Raw genomic sequence first — 22,313 nt, 5'->3', positions numbered from 1 at the left:
GAAAGAGCATAATGAACAAAACATATCCAAAAAAATTGAGTGGAGCTCTAAAAAAGCTGTAAAGCTGAAGTTATAGATCTAAATGAAACACTAATTGAGATTTATAGTCATAAAAAATAACGTAACAATTAGTTAACAGAGAGGATGCCAATGTTTACAGGCAAAAGAAATGCTCATAGTTTTCATATAAATATATAATAAAGAATGAAAGAGCGTGATGGAATATAAATCTGCTAAAATTACACTAATTTTAGAAGATTAATATGATTGCATGCTAAAAATATATTATGAATATTAAAACAATTACTAGAAAAGTAGAAAGAGAAGAAAAGAATCTTCATAAGATTTCATATTGATAATGAGAAGGGATATAATAGAGCACGACAAGTTATTTGAAGTGTGCATTAAGGATAAAAAGTGCGAGTTAAATGTATGTTAAATTACTAAGGATATAATGCTGGAACATTGACTGGTACTAACAATTATATAATGATAAAAAGAATTCTAAATACAATAGAATACGTTCAAGAACAGTATCAACCCTATTTACTTTTGTATCAAAAAATATATTCAAAATGAGGCAAATTGGTGTGTTTAAGGAAATAAAAATAGTGTTTAAGAAGCAGAAGGCATAAAATTAGTAATGCAAGTATATAATATGCACTTTTAGTAGTGTGAAATAAACAATTATCAATCAAATTGGTTATACATGGTAAAAAAAGGTGAAAACTGAGTACAATAGTTTTAAGATTGATGGGTATTAGTAAAAAAAGTATTTAAATAAGATTATTAAATTTAGAGTAGAAGCTGGGTAATTAAAATAGAAATTGCTTCAAGAGCATCAAATGATAAGAGGATATTATACTTAAAAGGTAAAGTTTATAAAACTAAAAATAAGAAGGCAAGATATGAATTTGAGTATTAGGCAATTACAAAGGTCAGTAATAGCAAACTTAAAACAGACAGAAGTGAAAATATTAAGCTATAACTGTGACAAAATTGAGGATGAATTATATTATATGATCTCTTAGAGTGAGAACTATTGAAAATAAATATATGGAAATAAATGTAAATGAATAATGAAGAATAAAAAATACACCTATCAGACAGATATATAAAATTAGAGTTGAAGAATTAGGAAGAAGTGGTAAACTCACAGTAACATGAATAGAAGTTGTTAAAAATTATTTATAAAAATTAAGTATTGTATCCCAGGTAACACTCAACAAAATGAATCGAACAAGAGAACTCATAAACTCAATAAGAGTAAGAATGAAGATGATGACATCAAATTTGCAGTGTCTACGATACATGTCTCTTCTATTTTTTGTGAATTCAGATGTCCAATAGAATTGTTGACTTATTTCCCCTTCTCAGGAAAATCATCCAAAAATTACATTTAAGAAAATGGACATGATTATTCCTCACCATGCCTATAAATATTCCATACAGAAGAAACTAAACACAACAATAATCAGGCCCAATTTGGCATTAAAGATGGCAAAGACATTGTCCTAATGACATAGCAGATGCAACGCTATTACTGCTAACTGAGATAGAAGAAAAAAAAACAAATTTAAAAATTCTCAAAACTAACAATCATGTGATTAAAACAGAAAATGAGCACCTAAAAGGATTAATTAAAATGTTTAAAATTCACAAACCTCTTTAACTGGGTTTCCATTGCCTCTACTGCATCCTTCTTTATTTCTTGCAATTCCGCTTTGGCAATCTTGAGTTCCAGGTCTGCCTCATATTTAGGTAGATCTTCCTTTCTAATCCCAAGCCTGGAGAAGTATTCAGTAAAAGAGACAAAAGAGGATAGATTTCATTTACGTCATGCTTGTTGTCAACCAGAAGAATGCAAAGATTAAGCTGTGTTTAATTAAAGTATGGTAAAATCTAATGGCTAGCACAAATGTGCAAATGACGTTGGAGACATGAATAACAAAAGATACATTATATTAACCTGCAGCCGTATTAAATTATTATTGTAAACATATGATGAACAACAAGCTTGATTTATGAAACTTTTGCTGGTAACAATGAAAGTATTTGGCATAATGCTGTTAAAAGAAACAGTTTCCAATAAGATTGTAAGGTGGTTCCATGAATAGTTAAATTCAAGCAATGTAGATAAAGGCATCCCATATGTCTAGGAGAAAAACAAATGTTTATTTCGGATTTAAAATAGAAAAGAACTAAAAATAAAATTATATGCAAGAATAAAGTAGCATAAATGCAAATGATGACATGGTTTAATGTCGAATTGGTAACCCATACTTTTTGTTCACTTTGTCAAACTCTGCTTGGAGAAGAGCCATGTTCTTTTTGTCAGACCTTAGAAGAGGCTTCTTAATCTCATTTTCAACCTTATCCAATGCTTCCATCATCATTGCCTCAGCACCCACTTCATCAACGAGATCACTCCTAAAGACCATAAAAAGGTTAAAATTACGAGAAATAGTATCTATAAGAAAAAAAAGGCCTAAAAAGATTGGTTTAAAGGCTTAAAATTCTCAACAGAAGGTATTATACTAGACTGAATCTACATGGGGCGATTGCATAAAAATTATTAAATCACAAGAACAAGGATCAAATAAGAAGACACCTTCAAAGCCAAAATTAGATGAACATCAAAGTAAACAAACCAAATCAATCAGTGGATTTTAATTGGTTTTGGCATTTTAGTTCAACCAGCATTTTTCCCTGCCCTAACCATTAAACCTACCCACTTATCCATCTTTTCAAGCACTGAATCCTACAATACTAACGGTATGTATAAGAATCTTGATTTGCCTTCAAGCCAAAAACTTCTTCAGAACACCTAACCAAGTAAAGCTTGTAAACACAAGATAATCCTGCTAGGCAAAAGAAATTTTATTGAAATAATAAAATATTGTAAGGGGCTGTTTGTATGCAAGTATTATTAATTTTGTCAAAAGCAATACATGAGTTTTAAAATTTTCATTGTTTGGCCAATACATAAAATAAATGCAATGTAAATTTTCAACATTTTTTTTAATTCTTTTGAGTTATTTTCAATATATTTGGAATTTTCCTGATTTGAACAAATTTCAAATACACCGCATGTGTGAGGTGTGACCCCTGCCGTAAAAATTGCCGCCCACCCTCGCCGCTGCAGCTAGGGTTGCAAAAGAGCTGAGTATTAGACAAATTATTCATGGCTCAACTCAATAAGAGCTCATTAACACTTTTAGAAATGCTCAATTGTTAAATGAACAAGCTTGAATAACTTATTGCTCGATTTCATTTATGATCATAAACAAAATTGATTATTACACCTAAATATGATTGTTTAAAAGCTCGATATACAGGTCAATTGAGGCAAGACTAGATGCTAGAACGTCCTCTTTTATTTGGGCATTAAATCCCACAACATTTAAATATTTTACAATATGTTTATATGTTATAAATGCTTTTTTAAATTTCTAAGCTTATTAATATTAAAATTGCTTTTTAAGCTTATAAGATTTGTTCATTAACCTCAATAGGCTTAAGCTTGACAAGACTCATTTTTATTTTCAAGCAAGATGCTCTTTTAAAGCTGATTAATTACAAAATGAATTAAGCTCAAGCATAGCTCAAACAAAACTCAAAAGAATATAAATTTAAATGAACCGGGCTCAAACACTATCACAAATGCACAAATCTAGCTCAAGCATATCTTGAACATGCTTTTGATAAACAAATTCAAGCTCGAACGACCTCTCTCAAGCAGTTCCACTAGCCACCACCTCCATTGCCAGCACCAAAATCGTTGACTCCAATCATCCTCCACCAGCGTTTGTTGCCTCTTGCCTTTGCCGCAATTAATTGAAATACTTTACAAGCTACTAAACATAGAAAGTAAACTTCTAAATATGTTTACAAAAAAACAAAAACCAACAAGTATTTCAAATACATTATTTTGAGTTAATTGCATTTAGAGTTACTTTAGAATTCAAAATACTTGCAAAGATAAAACCCCGAAGTAAAAAACCACCATGATAAGAGTATCTTTAAACAACATATATGACCATTTTTAATGTATATTACATTAGGTGGGACTATAGAGGTAAAAGATTTCCTCTTCAACAACTAATTGCACCAAAAACAATGGATGAACCAGCTAACCAAAATAATCAGTTATTTATGCTTGGTCTGAGTCAGAACCAAGAAATATGGGTGAACTCTCAGTTTAAGGAGTACGGTAAAATAAACAAAACCACATTTGGATGTGTATGCATAAAAATATAGAACTTAATATGACAAAATATACTAAGTAATACAATTTAAATTATGGTTTAGAAATTACGATCAAATTGGCTGCCTGGGCCTACAACTGTGGATTGTTCCCAATCAGTTCTATTCACAGCAAAAATATTGGTTTGAACCGACGATCTAATAGTCAAACCAATAAATCAGTTATAAATTGGTTGAACTGCCCAATTTATTCAACGATCAACTTATCACCATTCATTTTAATCAATTGATTAGAAGACAATCTGAAAAAAAATTTTAAACCTAAATTTAATAAATAGGAATCCTAGCCCCTCAAATGTCTTTTTTTAGATCTATGCCATCAAGAAATGAACATATAAAAGTGATCGAGCTCCACAAACCATTCGGCCACTTGATTGCCCTAGTGATTGAGGATTTTGCTCTTCTTCATAAGGGCACAAATTCAAAACCATATGATGGTGAATTCTTCATAAAATATTCCCCCAAAAAAAGCTCCACAAACCTTCAATAAAATGTTGCTCTAGGGCTAATAGAGCTAGGCTATTCATAATAATAGACACTAAAAATTTGTTCACCCCTCAAACTTTCTTATGCAGTTGGTTTTCACTGAAAAATAAACTCAAGCAAACTATTATTTTTTAGGCGTGGGGGTTCCACTCCTCCATGCAAGTAAAATGTTTTATGAGTATTGCCTAAAGTTTGAGAACATTATTTTTTTCATTTATTGAGTTTTTCAATTAATTCCAACAGGCGTTCAAAAAAAAACATTAAACATACTTAAAATTTTATCACATCTAATCAATAAAAATACTAAAAATACTGCATTGAAATTACTCACATCTAATCAATAAAAATACTAAAAATACAATTACTAGCATATTGGAAATAATAAAATTGCTTGAATACTGCATATAATAGAACTACTAGAATACTGCATTAAACAAAAAAGTACTTCAGCAAAAGAAAAACTATAAACTTATCAATGACACTTTTTAAAATTCAAATATTCCAAATATTTAAAAACAATTTAGCATAATGGCTAGAAGAATTTCATCGCATTGCCGAGAGCGGTTATAAAACATGACTGGTAGTTGTGCACCTATGCATCCCTGGCAAGCACCTCAGGCATTGTCCAGAAAGTTAAATTTCATGAGCTCTTGATGGCAGTGGAAGACAAGGATGCCAAATGTCACCCACGTGGTGCAGAATTACACATTGTCCTAGATTCATGTTATCAACACCCAAGTATTTGAGCAAAAAACTAGAGCATTCGAGCCATAATAAGAGAGGATTGAATCCTCTCGCCGAGTAGACCAATTGGGTTTAAGCCAGCCAAATACTAGAAAGAGTATTCAAATGGTTTAAACCCAAGTCAATCCAACACAACCACAAAATAGCTAGAAAATAGGAACAATGATCCCAGAAATGGTGGTTTTGAATTGAAAGTAGACTAATAATTCTGCATAGAAAATGCAATTGAATGGTACGCACAATCTTGATAAGAGCTGCATAACAGCTTCATGGAAATCCTATCAACTTCAAGGCCCAACACAGTAACTGAGCAGACATGACTCTGGCCTGAAATCAGACATGACTAACCTTTTAAAAAACCCACTCCATCCATACCACAATGAATTACGTAGCAATTGATATCAATAGTACGCCAGCCAAAAACAGCATAAGAAACTATATTGAACCAACATCAATGTCAGTTAAAGAAAAAAAAAACACATTCGTAATACAGTCATCATCAAAGGCATGTTCCAAACAAATTAAAAACTACAAAATGAAATAAATCATATTTATCAAAGAATAAAGCGAAAAAAATTATCTCAGACCATCCTTTGATGCAATGCTTCTGATGAGAATAAACATGCAGACTTTTACCAAATGAGTGTTTGATTGGAGCCTGAATGAACACACCCCTTGCACAGTCTATAATAGATCCACAGACGTGGAGGAAAGATTAAAAGCTTCAAGCTTTACTGTTTTGCTATTTCTAGCATTTTATTTACACCTTTAGGTATATGTCAAGCAAAAAGAGCTTCAAATCAACTCCTAGTCCATTCATTTTGAGAATCACTTAAAATCACATCAAAACTTCTTATTTTTGTCAAAACATATACAAATTTTCTCACAATTGTTCGAAGTCAATTAATTTGTTCAATTGCGCAATTAAAAACTATCTGTGTAAAATTCAGCAACACAGACCATCCATTTATCTCTATCCTACTTAAACATGTTGGTTAGCCGACTTTATACTACCAAAAATCAACAAAACTAGGCTTTCTAAAAGTTAACATCAATTTGAACAGCCAGATTAAAGCCAAAATTAACCAGTAAACCTGTTTGAAACTAGCCACTGTTTTCAATCCATTTTCCAGCAAATTTGATTAGCCATTAAGCCTTGTTGCATTTTGAAACCTCATCCTTGCTACTACGTGATTGGAGAAGTCAAACAATTCTTGCAAATCATTTTGTCATGTTACATTATGTCTCACTTTTCCATTATAATCCTTTTGACACTACTTTTATGTTCATCTAAAGTGGGCATTTTCTACCCTTTAATGTGTATATCAAATTAATTAAGTCTAATTTCAACTGGCTAAACCTTGACAAATTCTCACAATTGATTATAGTTAATTAATATGTTCAATTGCATTAAAAAAAACAATCTATGACGAAGTCAGCAATACAAACCATCCAATTATCTTTATCATGTCTTAGCCATGTTGGCTGGCCAACTTGGCGTTGAAAAAGACCAAAAACCAGTACGACAAAGCCTTCTGGAAATTACTGTCAATCTGACAACCGTTTTTAAAACCCAGATCAACAAGTAAACCTGCTTAAAATAAGCTAAAGCTTTCAATCCATTCTCCAACTAATTTGGTTAGCCAATTTTGCAGGCTAATCAACATTATCACTGTTGACTTATCCCATTATTTAGGGCTGCATTATGAATCCTCGTTCTTGCTATTGAGTGCTGTTGGAAATGTTAAACCTACTTTTTGCAAATCATTTTATTGATTTACATTAAATTCACTTACATCATAAACCTTTAACATTAATATTATTTAATTATCTAATAAGTTCATTTTCTATCCTTCATCTTACTACCCGACCAACTAAATCTAATTTCAACTTGCTTATCGATTAATGGATTTAAATCATTCCAAATTTATTCTTCTTAGTTTGGCCACATCCATCTTAAAATTCTGCCACCACACTCAACTAGCTCATCATAGTCTTTTGGCATCCTAATTTAGTGCGTTGTTTTTACTCTCATTTATCTTCAATTAAGTCTTTGCTAAGCTTATCAGGCACTTTCACCAATTGACTGATACATTTTATGATTCAGCCTTTAAACTCTAAAAGAATTGTGAGGGCCTCCCTAGAATGTGAAAAGGATTAAAATATGGATGATCTTAAGCAAGTGCAGAAACTATCTCATTCGTGAACTTCAACAGGGAAAATGAAACGTTGTGAATATGTTGGTACCTTACCAACAAAGAAGTAGAAGAAGACGGAAATTCACGAGGGACTTGGGGTATTGATAAAAGTTTAGAGAGGTGCTGCATAACTATAATTTTTTGTTTCCCATTTTTGTTACCCAACCCTCTATTTATTGTCACTTCTGCGTTGTAGATAATGTATAATCTAGTCTCTAACATGCATTCAACCAAACACATGCTATTGAAAAATATTATTTCAAAGTGTTTTGGTTTCTTTCAGAGATAAAACCCCAAACTCCACTTTGAAGGCAATACCTCTTTAAATATAGTTTTAAAATATGATACACCTATATTTAACAAAAGTATGCAATGTCTGAAAAAGGTGGGACATGACACATGCTGAACACACCATTGAAATGTCCAATTGATAAAAAAATAAATAAATAAAAGACACGTGCCCCGTGCTTAAGATACATAGTGGTGATGGAAATGATAGAGCTGCAAAAATGATGAAAACTCCCCAAGGCTAGGGATGGATATAAGCTCATAGAGGAACCACACAACAATAATTTGTCTCATTTTTTGCTTTCCTACCCTCTATTTGTTCTCTCTGTGTTTTTTATAACATATGATTTCTCTAACATGCAGTCATCCAAGCCTATATTTGTGAAGTAATTTTTTTTAGAAACTAAACCTCAGACCTCCACTTTGGATATCATACCACTAAATTACACGCACAGTATCTTCTTTATCCGAAGATATGTTATGATCTTTCATCATAGTATCAACTTTATAAGGTCAGAATATATCTCATCAGATCAAGCGATGCATGACACTCAAAGATATGCCTCTGACACAATACATCAAGGACATTTGTTATTGCCTTTGAGTGAAAAATTAATGATGGTGATAACAAAGTTACGGTATAGTCCATAACTAATAAAGGACATTTAACTCTAAAAAAAGAATGCCTTAAACATTCATTAACAATTAATTTAGTGGATGGCCTCTTTTCTGGAAAAACGACAAGCACAAATAAGTTTCCAATAACCCCCACACCATACACTCGGGGTATGGAGATGATCAAACACTCGGTTCCTCATAGATATGAATTGAAGTTGACATTACTATGTCCTTTTAGAAGCTTATACTTGTTCAGCAGATTTATTCTCTCTTCCAAATTAGGTCTTATTATTTCGCGCCTGCCATAAATTCTTTTCTAATACATCTAATAATCAACTTTACATCAAAAAAGGGGTAGCTACACTTAGTGCAGGCATCACTATTTCTTGCATTTAGGTACTATTTTAACTACCATATTTTCTTATTGTGACCTGATGTCATTGTCTATAAAGAATAAATATGAGCATACTTAAAGCGTCCATGCTGCCTATGCATTTGTATGCATTATTTTTATCTGCCATTCATTTCCCCAATTTGGTTTAACACGTGATTGTTTCAATCACTTAATTTTGTTTTAAAAAAATGAATGATATTGATTTTATAGATAGATTTTCAACATTGTTCAATATGTATTAATGCTTTGAATCAGTAAAACAAAACTTGCACATTGCCTTCTGAATTGTGCTTTAAAGCACATGTAAAAATCAGAGCGTTTATTTAATGAAAATCAATAAAACCAAATCTTCCATGACACAAACAAAATTAGTTAGAAAAGAGAGCCTGCATATAATCAAAAGCACATCGTTACTTTCTCTGAAGTAAACATACAACCAAAGTAGGGAACAATCAAACATCAATGAGCATAATGTATCCAAGAAAAAACCTGCCTTTAGAGCTTCTCTTCTTAGAGATCCTAAACAACGACCTCCAGAAACTAAAAGATTTGGCAAGTCTTTTTTATAGTATGATGATCTTAGCTTAGCAACATAGTGAAAACAACAAGCAAAACAAAAAACTATAGACTACATATAATATAATATAATATAATATAATATAATATATATGTATATCTATATATATATTGAGAACAGTAAAAAAATGGATATCACATACTTCGAACGTATCTCTTGCAAAGCCAGCAAATATGTCCGTGCATCTGGTATATCTCGGGTCCTTTGTTCAATTGTGTACTTTATTCTCTGAGAATCCGAAAATAAATCTGCCCTATACGACATATGACACAAAAGCTGCAAATAATTAATATCAAGTGGGGAAAAAAAATATTATAAAGAAATTCAACATCAAAAGTTTGAAAGTAAAATATCTGCGCTGTATATTTAAATTTTAACAAGAGGGTACCTAGGGAATAAAATGACAAGACAAATGTCAACCACCTACATACTTGAGATGAAGAAGTTTGCTCTTGAAATAAAAAAAAATCAATGATTGGGATAAAATGTTGACAAACTAATCAAGGAAGGAACCAAATATGGTCCACTAATTATTTGAACGTGTCCTAGACAGAACCAATAGATCAATGCTTAAGCAAAGCTTTACAAAGCAAATTAAAGAAATAAACTACTAATAACCCTCATTATCCTCCTCCCAAGTATTTGGAATCAGCATTATATATCCTCATGAATCATTCTTTTCCAATTGACTGCTAAAAGAGGTGTTAAATCTATTCTTCACCAATCATCTTGAACAATTTGTACCCATCTTAGGAGAGAGTTTTATCCAATAATAAGATTTTGTCACAACAATAAAACATTTCCCAGCAGGTGAAGCATGAAGTAGCTAACATGTTGACTAAATGAAGGATTAAAAGCTCTTACTTTTCTCTTACAGTCCTCATGACTTTTGCATACTGAGATACTGCAGCGGAATCATCAGGATCAATTGTGATCTTTTCCTTTGAAAAAATCCCAAGGGCAGTATCAAATTTATTCTTCACCTCATAAAATATGTTCTTCAACATTTCTTCCAGCATAAATATGAAACCATGGTTAGTGAATCAAATCATTAAAGGTGGGCAACTTCTTAATGAAATGAAGTTATATCAGTTTTCAAAAGTGTAAAAAAAACTATAGAAAAAAATTACTACTTTATCAACCTTTGAAAAAGCTAAAATAAGCAAGAAAAAATGACAGAACAAATTTTGAAAGGAAGAATTGGCAACACTTAGGTTTACATGGCAAGATATTTTGTTGCTAATTCAGGCATTAGAATTGATGAGAATCATAAACTTTAAGGTACAGAAAGAGGGAGAGGATAAGATTGAGAACGTACACAAGTGAAATAAAGAGAAACAGAATATTCACATTTAATAATAGGTCATAGTTCTATTTTAACTCACACATAATGTTGTTTGTTTGCTGTATTAGTATTTTATAGATGACTTTTACAATCATACCAAGATTCCAGTAGCTTTTTCATTGAAGTATTCCGTGGAAAAATTTCCGATATCATGAGTTCTTCCAATCAAGCATAATCATGTATTTCAAACAGAAAAACAAACAGAACAAATAATAGCCCAAGGGGAAAAAAACTGTTAATCAGAAAAGTTGAACAATGAGAAAGCTGTTGCCCTCCATTACAATTCAAAAGGCAATCTGATCTACCAATCACCAGTGAAAGGCAAAAGTGCAGTGAGAATCTGATCCTAAATTGACAGGTTTATAAGTCGTCAGTGTATTAGTCTGTTAGGGGCAGCTGCAGCTGTTTGAACAAGCAGCAGCGAAGTTGTTCAAGAAGTTGCGGTGACATTTATAAAAAAAAGATTATTAGAATATTTTAATGACCAGTAATAACCATTATTTATTTTGATTAATCTGTGTTATTTCCTTTGATTTCTTTCCTTTCTCTATTATATTCTGTTTCATTTCTTTCCCTTTTCTATCATATCATGAGTTTATTCTTTTTCTTTATAGTTGATCCCGTAATGGGTATATAAACCCCTCTTTGTATCAATAAGAAGTATGTTGGTTTCCATTCTAACATAGTATTAGAGCCATGGCTTTAACCCTAGAGTTTTCACCCTAGTCTGTCAGCAACCACCTTTCAGCACCTATTGGTATCTTCTGTTTTTCATATCTGCCGCAAAACATCTTTTGTTTCCTTTCAATCATAACATCCCTTCAGCCGCAGTTCCCAGCATGGTATCTGCACTCCTTGTGCTCAGTCGTGACATAGTATATGCTCCCTTCAACTACAACATGACATGCTCCCTTCAACCGTAATATGGCATCTGCTCCATTCACCCGCAGTTCCTAATCTGTCGGTAGCCTCCTTGCCCAGCATTTGCCGCCAAGCCCTAAACTCCAGTAATCCAGCTTCCGACAGATTTCCTTCATTAAATTAGTTGGCCAGCATTATTTCTCGAAATACCAACCAAATCTCTTTTGGCTCAGTCGGAATCATGGCGGATTCCTCCAACGCTAAGCCACCTTCAAACAATGTTCCTGATTCCACCGGAAGATCGAATCCAACATTCCTTCCACTACTAACCAAAGGACCGAAAACCAATATGAATTTTCTTCACAACTCATAAACTGAACGACAACAACTTTTTCCAGTAGTCTCAAGCGGTGTCTTTGTTCATCAAAGGACATGGGAAGTTTGGTCACCTCACATGTATGATTTGTGAGCCTCCAAAGACTGACCCGACATATGGAGCCTGAGAAGTGGAGAATTTCATGGTCATGTCGTGGTTGATCAACTCCATGAAGACTTCGATTGGTCGATCATATATGTTCCTTCCTTCCACTAGTGCCCTTTGAACAACAGTTTGTGATACCTACTCAGATGTAAGAAACTCCAGGCAACTCTATGAGGTGTCCAGGAGAATCTGTGAAGCAAAACAAGGATCCAGGGTTGTAACCTAGTACTACAATGACCTAGCTGCACTATAGATGGAATGTGGTCTATATTATGACTACACGTGGGAGTCTCTAGCCGGCCTATCTCTTCCAAAAAATTATAGAAAAGAACTGCACGTTCCAATTTCTGGCAGGCCTCAACAAAGATTTTGACTAAGTCCAAGGATGTATCCTTGGTCGAGATGCTCTTCCTTCTACTCATTCCGCTTTCACTGAGATTCATCACGAACAGAGCCAGAGAATTGTTATGCTTGGTGGTTCTACTTCGTCTGTCGAAGCATCCGCCTTGGTTTCTAATAATTCTCAACCTCAGCCTAGTCACCCTACGTGTGATTATTGCCGCAAGCCCAACCACACTCATGATAAGTGTTTGAAGCTCCATGGGAAACATGCATCCAAACATTCAACTAAATCTTCCGTTGTCAGGGGTCTCACTACGGCATTTGAATCCAACACGATACAACCGACCTCTACCCAGAACATCTAGAATCCTCCAATTCTTTTACTATTCAAATGGAGCGACCGATCAAGATCCTTGGATTCAACATGCTCTCTTCCGGCATGTCAGCCTCCCACGTTCGTCAATGTATCAATCCTATGACACTCATTTCTTTTGTCTTTTCTAGTTCATGGATCATTGACTCAGGTGTCACGGGCCACATTGCTGGAAGCTCTCAAGGCTTCTCAGCATGCTATCCTTATTCTGGAAAAGATGTTAAAATTGTTGATAGGTGTCAAAATTCTATTGTTGCTGGTAAAGGGTTTGTTTTTTTAACAACTGATCTAACTCTAGAATCAGTGTTAAATATACATATGTTGAAATGTAACATTTTATCTATCAGTAAGTTGACATATGACGTTGATTGTGTTGTTCATTTTTCTTCTGATGTCTGTCATTCAGGATCGTTGTTCGGGGAGGATGATTGGAACTACTAAGCAAGTTGGCGAGCTCTACTTCTTCCAAGAAAAAAACACGAAGAATGAGAACACTCCACCCAGTATATGCAGTTTATCTTAGTCCACTGAATGTCCTGTTATGTTGTTACACGGTCGTTAGGGTCATCCTAGTTTCTAATATTTAAAGCAATTAAATTCATTGATGCTTACTAATAAAAATTCTTCTAATTTCAAATGTGAAACCTGTCACTTAGCTAAACATCATCATGTCCATTATCCACCCCACAATTACACACCTTCCGCCTCATATTCACGATGACTTATGAGACCCTCTCGCACCCCTAGCTACACCAATAAACGATAGTTCTTTTGATTAATTACCACACCCGGATGACATAAATTTATATTTTAAAAGATAAATTTGAAGTTGTTATTACTTTTAAAATCTTATATACCTTCATTTTGACCCAATTCAAAACTCTTATTCAAATCCTTCGGACTAACAATGGTCATGAATTTATTAACTCTATATTAAGAAAATTTTTGGTAAGTAAAAGCATCCTCTATCATAACTCTTGTCCTGACACTCAACAACATGGGGTAGCCGAGAGAAAAACCGACATTTCCTCAACTTTACTCGCTCCATTATGTTTCACTTTCATGTCCAAAAATTATTCTGAAACGATGTCATTCATATCACCACTTATCTCATCAATAGAGCTCCCTAAAAAAATCACTTTTGTATCTCTTTATCTATCTTGAGATCGTGTTTTCGAAACAATCGGGTCTTATCGACTTTAGACCCCAAAATTTTTTGGTGTACAACCTTTGTTTTCAACACAGTCCCAACTCAAAGTAAACTTGATCTCAAGTCCATAAAATATATTTTTTAAGGATATCCTGCCAGTCAAAAGAGGTATCGGTGTCTTGACCCTACCACAAATAAGGTCTATGTGAGTGTTGATGTCTCCTTTACTGAAAGTGTTCTTTATTTTCCTAACTCGGTCTTCAGTGAGGGGGAGCTAGAGTTCTTGGACACAATTCCTTACCCTACTCCTATGGATGTTCCCCCCATACCATCTACAATCGAGGAAACATTGGTTCCTTTGGTTCCACCTACCTCTCCTACCACCAAAGAGCCCTCTGTCCTTTTCGTTCCACTGCTCACCCTCCCACCCCGTGCTTACACTCGACACACTCATTCTGATGCACCTACTTAGGAGCTTGCTAACCCCTTGCTAAACCCGAATCCCTTCCGGACGACATCCCCAGCACTGCTCCTACTCAAAATGAGGAAGTCAGTTCCTCTAGTAAGGTATGCAATCAGACATGCTCTCTTTATCCAGTGTCAAACTATGTTTCTTTTGGCAGATTATCGCCAACCTACAGAGCATTTGCTACGGCCCTGACAAATCATAAACTTCCATCTACTATTGAGGCTGCTTTAGCAAACCCATCCTGGAAAATTGTTGCCATGGAAGAGATGGATGCCTTAAACGAAACCATACTTTGAATATTGTTGATCTTCCTCAGAGCAAGAAAGAAATGGGATATCGATGGATTTTTAGCATCAAGTTTAAATCTGATGGGCCCTTCGAACGTAACAAGGCACGGTCGGTCGCCAAAGGGTACTCATAAACCTACGGAGTTCACTACGATGAGAAACACCATTCGAGAATATCCCTGGCATTGAATTTGTATTGGCTATTATTCCAGCTTGATGTCAAGAATGCATTCCTGAACGGTGATCTTACAGATGAGGTTTATGACCCTTCCTCTAGGCTCTCCACTACCTCCAAGGGACAAATATGTAGATTGTGAAAGTCCCTCTATGGACTAAAACAATCACCACGAGCATGGTTCGGGAAGTTCACAAAGGTGGTGGTAGACCATGGATTCTCTTAAGCTCAATCAGACCACACACTCTTCTTCCGACATTCCTCCAACAACCAAGTAGCTATCCTTATCGTTTATGTCAATGATATCGTCCTTATAGGAAATGATCTACCAACATTGGAATCTCTCAAAGACATTCTTGTTGTCTCCTTCGAGATAAAGAACTTTGGATCTCTCTGGTATTGCTCAGTCATCTTAGGGCATTTGTTTATCTCAACGGAAATATGTCATTGACCTTTTGACAAAGAATAACTTTCTTCCGTGCAAATCAATAGTTATCCCGATGGATCCAAATGAAAAACTTCTTGATGTTCCCAGAACAGATATTGTAAACAAGACTCGCTACTAGCACCTTATGGGAAAACTCATATACCTTGCCCATACAAGTCCCGACATATGCCACGCAATTGGGATAGTAAGTCAATTCACGCATGACCTCTATGAGCATCATCTACAAGCTGTCCACCGGATTCTCCACTATTTAAAAGGCACATCGGACTAAGGTTTATGTTTTTCCCGCCACACCTCTCGTAATATTGTTATTTTCACAGATGTTGATTGGGTTAGATTCATCCATGATCGACAATCTACCTTAAGGTACTGCTCAGTTGTATGGGGAAACCTGATTACGTGAAAAAGCAAAAAATTATCCGAGGTTGCCCGAAGCAATACTGAAGCTGACTTTCGATCCATGTCGTTAGGAATTTGTGAGGTTCTCTGGTTACACAACATACTATGTGAACTACATGTCAATCTTTGTTCCCCTACAGTTGTTTTGTGATAATAAGGCAGTACAACATGATCGCACCAAGCAAGTTGAGATGGGCCGACACTTCATTAAGGAAAAACTCGAATCTGGAGAAATTTGTGTTTTGTCTGTCATCCAGTAGCAAGTTGGCGGATATCCTCACAAAGAACATTTTTCGGCCACTGTTCGATGATTTCAAGTCCAAGTTAAACATGACAGACATCTCTGCTTCAACTTGAGGTAGAGTACTAGAATATTTTAATCGTCAGTAATAGCCATTATTTATTTCTGATTATTCTGAACTATTTCCTTTAGTTTCTTTCTTTTTTTCTATTATATTCCATTTTATTACTTTCCCTTTTCTATTATGTCCTGAGTTTATTCCTTTCATTTCTAGTTGATCTTGTATTGAGTATATATACCCCTCTTTGTATCAATAAGAAGTATGTTGATTTCTATTCTAACAAATTTGATTTTGAAAAAGTCAAAACGCAGTTTTTTAGCAGCCACAGCAGGAATTCTTTTAATTGTTTATAAACCTTTGTAGCCTTGTAGTCAATTAAATTTTTTAAAATACTACTCATATATATATATATATATATATGAGTAGTATTTTAAAAAATTTAATTGACTACAAGGCTACAAAGGTTTATAAACAATTAAAAGTATTAACTAAAAAAATAAAATACAAATTATTAAATTAGATTCAAATCATGCTCTAATATAAACAATAATTTTTAGATCTTGCCCCAAACTTTAACATCTTATGACTACGTGAATAGAATTGTCAAAATGACTCTTTGTTCGTGAACGGCTCGTGTTCGGCTGGATAAGCAAATGAGCTGAACATGAACACACTTTTTGAGCTAGAAATATAAACGAGCCGAACACGAGCTCAGTCTAGGCTCGCTCGTGTTCGACTCGTTTACACCTCTAACAGCATGTAGTCAGATCTGGTGGGAAAACACAGTTTTTCAGGTGCAGTTTTTTGACAACGCAACAACACGCATTTTTAGCATACAAAAAAATACTGCGGTGCGGCACTACACTGCCACCGCTGTCCCAAACACATCCTTAGATATGCCTACTATTAGATCTAGTAAAATAATACGAAAACAAAAGCCGTATTTATTTCTAAATTATCAATCTCTAAAGCATAGAAAAGTAAATTAGGAGTAGGCTTCATTAAAGTGTCTTTAACCTGCCATGGCCGCAACCTACACTCATCTAAAAACCCAAATTATGTGAAATTTAAGAAACAAATTATTTTATCAAAGAAAATGAAGTTTAAAGAACCAAGATCAGTAGTAAGCTGACTCAAGAAGGTAACTCTAAAGTTAACATTTCAAGATCACTGCTGGAACAGAACTTCTCGAAGGTGGAAACAACTAGAAAACATAATGTTACATTTAAGCAATTTAAATGATAAAAAAAGCATTATTAATTCTGACAATTAGCATCCAAATGAAGATGACTGAAATGGCGTTAAGCCTGAGACAGGAAACATAGGGACTAACAAACTCACCAGCTACCCAATCCAAAAAATTTGGCATAAAAACACTGCAACTTAAAAACTAAAAAGATGTTAGCTAAGGTTGACTAGCAACTTTGATTAAAAAAATTGGGTTAGATGGTACAAAATATGATTGTACAATCACAGCTTTAGATTGATATAAGAAACGCATAGCCATTCATGTTTTCATGGAATCACTGATATCTTGTAGCTTGCAGATTTGCCCAATTTGGTCCACTCTGGAAATGCAAAACCAAAACTACTAAATTTTACAATGCTGCCCCAATTAAGGTTCATTACTACCACATCGTTACCCAACCACAGGTTTCATCCCTCCAAAGTATTGAGTATGTGACGTAACGGTCATAATATGTGTTCCATTAAATAGCAGCCAGCCACTAAAAACATGGGTTTCTCTAAGCATTCTTAGAGAGAATTTCCCTATCAATTTTACTATTCTGACAATCTCAAATAGTATTAACCACATCACTATCTACCATTGAATTTTCAGCATGAAGTTCACAGATAAATTCAACACAATTGTAGCCTGGCATTCAAAATTGTAAATTTATGGTAACAATATTTGGGTGTGTAATCTACTACTACGACTACAATAGAACCAAATTGATTTCATTGCTTTAGAAGTGTTGGGGTTCAACCCAACCGCTGACCCACCACCTATGAGTATGGAAAGATGTTACTGCCACTGAAACTTAAAATGGGACCCTTGTTATCATTTTTCTGGAATGTTTATTAATATAATTTACCAAAAGTTCAAATTAGTAAACTCAAGGCAATAACGTGACAATGAATTTTAAGCGTCCAATCTTGACATTTCATAAATTTACAAGACCAAACTATAACTTCACCTTTAAATTTCATGTATTATATGCAATACCAAAGTTTTGATCAAGCCATAATTGAAAATTAGAAAAGAAATTTTTAGCATTTCAATTTATTTATTAAAAATTATTGAGACAAACGATTGTACCACAGTTGTTTGCAACTTTATTACTAAATTCCAGGAATCAAAAATAACAGCAACATCATCTTTAACATGATCAACAACTTTATCCCAACTCTTAGGGTTTGTTTTATCAAATCCTCAATTTGCATTCCTATTGAATGCCATACAAGGCAGTAAGGCAATAAACTTGGTATGCAATATTGCTTTACAGAAACACTATCCATGTTACCTCGGTTCCATAATTTCATACAAATCTGTGAATACAAATTTCAGCCGCCTCCTTATGAGTGCGCAATTATAGACTCCATTCTAGATCATCCAGTTATTTGAATCAGTTTTTCAGTCTTTAATAAGTGGTACTCAAATTATCCATCAAATATAATCATTCTTAATCTATCAATCTAAATATTATGATTTTGTCTTGCTCATCTGAGCTATCAATAAATTTTTAAATGGCTACATTGGAATTCATACAACATAACTAGCCCAATTGCAATTTTATAAAATTTATCCTAAACAGTCCATTTTATTATTTATCACATAAGATTCTTGAGGCATTTCACCATTTAAATCATATATTTGATTTTTACAATTATCACAGTTGTGAAAATCCCATGTGTTCTTAAATATTAGATCCAAAATGCTTTTTTATGGTCACCATAGAAGATTCCCATTTATTTTAAGGAGATATGTGACTGGAACCATATTAGCTACAAAAATCCTGTAACAAAACAACTCGATTTAAATGTCTTTCATAAGCATCAGAATAACTAAAATAAACTATACCAGTATAAAAAAATAAATAATTAATGTCAATGCTTTACATAATCCCATCGTAATTGGACTTCTTGTTCACTTTACAATTACTTCCAATAATACAAATATCTCTAACAGCTTAAACATACATTTGGTAATTTTTCCCTTATATGTGACAAATCAATTAAAATAACACTCAACCATTACAAAAAACATATAAATATCTTTTCTCTACACTACAACTTGCAATCATTCTCTTAGCATAATGACTGCTCTCAAAGCAGATCTTCTTGGCATAAAACCAAATGGATCATCTAATATCGAAATGATTTTTTTAACTTCATCTTTCATAACTCTATCCCATAATTTAATCGTATGACTAATAAATTTAACTTATCCAAAATTATTAAAATTCTTAACATCATCTACGCTATTAAATAATAGCATACATGTCAATGATGAATGGCGCACTATCGCGCAAAGGTCTCGAAATAATTTTTCTAACTTCATCTTTCATAACTCTATACCATAGTTTTATTGTATGACTAACAAATTTGACTTATCCAAAATTATTAAAATTCTTAAAGTCTTTGTTGCTATTAAATAATAGCATAATTGTCAATGATGGATGGCGCACTTTTGCGCAAAGGCCCCCATATAAACATAGCACAGCGTATAGCACAACACACCATTTTAAATATAGCAAAATTAATAAAAAATCTAAATAAATATAAAAGAATATTAAATCAAAAGATAAAATGACATAATAATAGAAACATTATAATACTTAAATTCAAGCGCTAAATATCTCAATTACTTAAAATTCAAAATACTATAATTTTTTTAACAAGTTTAATACTTTTATATGCAATTAAATTGATCATCCAAAAAAGTATTATCATCATCATAAGTTAAATAAACCTTACTTTTTTCATCAGCATAATTATAACTTCGCAAAGCATAATTTACATCATCATCCTCATCCCCATAAAGCGAACAAAGCTTATTATCGTGCGAACATCACAATGTAGACAAATTTTCGCCCCAAATATGTACATATGTGTATGTGTGTACATTGCAAAATTTGCATACACTCAACACAATTATTATAAATTTACATATTCAACTAAGATTATATATATATATATATATACAAATATGTAAGGTTTTAGCATCTGTGCGATGAGGCTGCTGCCCTGAATTATGATATGATGGTTGAGAGGGTTCCATAATATCACAGTGAATATACATACTCAACTAAGAATATATATATATATATATATATATATATATATATATATTTATTTATTTATTTCAAATACCAAAATGGCTTCGTCGACCTCGCTCTCGCTCTACCAGGGTTCGCCTAACCCTGGTTTTCTGCTTAACTGCATCTTCGTCGATCAAGCACTATTTCGTCTTTCGTCCTTTTCGTCTTCGTAGTCAATTTTGTCGTCGCGTCACAGCGGCTCTTTCTGTTCGTCGTCTCAAGAATCAGCGGCTCTCATGTGAAGTCATCGAGCTTGGGGGCGTCGTTTCAGCTGCCTATCGCAATCCTTCAGCTTTTAAAGGACGTCTAGGCACGGACTTCTTCAGCGGCTCGTCGTCATTCCGAGAAGTTGTCGGGCTCGGGGGCTTCTCTTTGTTGTCGCTCGCAGTCCTTCCTCTCTGTCTGCTGCTGCGGCGACTACTCGAATCGTTGCTCCCTATTCTGGAATCGTAATATGCTCTCTACTTTCTTCACTGTTCTTAATGTGACGCCTCCATCTATTGGGGATGACTTCGGACAGATCCTATGTTGTTGCCCTTGCACGTGTCCACGCCTCGGGTACTCCTAAATTGTGTTATTTCCCTCCTTCGTTTGAGTGGGCGAAGGACATCAAGAAACCTGATAGAAAGAATGAGAAATCTGTCATCTTTTTTACATAAGCTGAAGATATTCAACTTGCTTCCTCCTATCGTCTGAATTTGGTGGGAAATTTCTGTATAGACATCCCAAAATGAAGCTTATTCGTAAGAAATTTGAGTTTATGCACCTTATTGGGAGTAAAAATTTGAACTTTAGATGGAAGACACATTTTTATTCAACTTAATAATGAAGAGAATTACCGCAATTATTTGTTAAAAGGATAATCTGGATTGAAAATAGAACAATGAAGATTCTGAAATGGTCTGTGAATTTTGAACCAAAGACGAAACCACCAATCATTCCAGTTTGGATTCGCTTCTCTGATCTGAAATTTCATTATTTTATTCAAAAAGTGTTGTACTCTATTACCTCAGCTTATGGTAAGCCACTCAAAACGGGCATTTTTAATTTTAATATTTTCCGTCAATCTGAAGCCGAAGCACTTGTTGAAAGAAACATCACTTCAACCGCTTCTGAGGAAATTTGGTTGGGCACACATCACCATAGATATTGACAAAAAGTATTGATTGAGTCTTTTCCTTCGTATTGTTTGAATTGTCGTATGCTCGGTCACTCCAGTTCTCAATACCACCATCTATACCCCCACCTTAGACCAAAAAAGCAAAGTGTTATGCCAGAGGCAATGAATCCATCACCTTCTGATCAACTCCAAGCTATTGACACTATTGATTATCAAAATAATACCCCTGAAGACGTCAATATCATCGCAGGCAATATGTCAACCATTCAGTCTCCACACAATGTTGTAGCTCCCCCGTCTTTGGAACCTCCTATCGTAGGGGCGAGGGAGATTCTTCAGACCCCACCTACTCTAGAATCTATCATTAATATTACAGGTGACGATACTTCTACTGCTTCACTACCGCCTCATCAGGTCGAGCAAGATGTTAATGTTACTCAGTCTCATAGGGATCATGATGTGCAACAGCCTACACCTGTCTGCCACCTTTGGACCAATCTATTGATCAGATGAGTCAATCCTCGGATGAAGAATGACAATTACACATCCAGGAGGAAGAAAAAGAAAGGAGACCTGGATTTACTCGAGCTCAGGAGTCTTATGGATGATATTTTGGCTACTTTGAGTAATGGTACGCACCTTACCAATTTGTTAGTTGGCTCCCTTCT

The 22,313-nt window shown here is 34.1% G+C and overlaps 1 protein-coding gene across 1 annotated transcript in view; it reads right to left on the bottom strand.

Moving 5' to 3' along the window:
- LOC110022779 (probable ATP synthase 24 kDa subunit, mitochondrial) overlaps positions 1–22,313 on the bottom strand; it is a 42,834-nt gene that overhangs the window by 8,068 nt on the left and 12,453 nt on the right. The window contains exons 3-6 of the mRNA XM_020721923.1: positions 10,436–10,580; positions 9,714–9,824; positions 2,284–2,430; positions 1,665–1,787 (exon numbers count right to left, since the gene is read on the bottom strand). Of these exons, the coding sequence (XP_020577582.1) occupies positions 1,665–1,787; positions 2,284–2,430; positions 9,714–9,824; positions 10,436–10,580 (526 nt within the window). The remainder of the gene's footprint in view (positions 1–1,664; positions 1,788–2,283; positions 2,431–9,713; positions 9,825–10,435; positions 10,581–22,313) is intronic.

Source organism: Phalaenopsis equestris, unplaced genomic scaffold (assembly GCF_001263595.1).
Source record: "Phalaenopsis equestris unplaced genomic scaffold, ASM126359v1 Scaffold000002, whole genome shotgun sequence".
In the NCBI taxonomy this organism is placed as follows: domain Eukaryota; kingdom Viridiplantae; phylum Streptophyta; class Magnoliopsida; order Asparagales; family Orchidaceae; genus Phalaenopsis; species Phalaenopsis equestris.
Note: the sequence above shows the minus strand (reverse complement) of the source record. Positions and strands in the feature narration are given on the sequence as shown.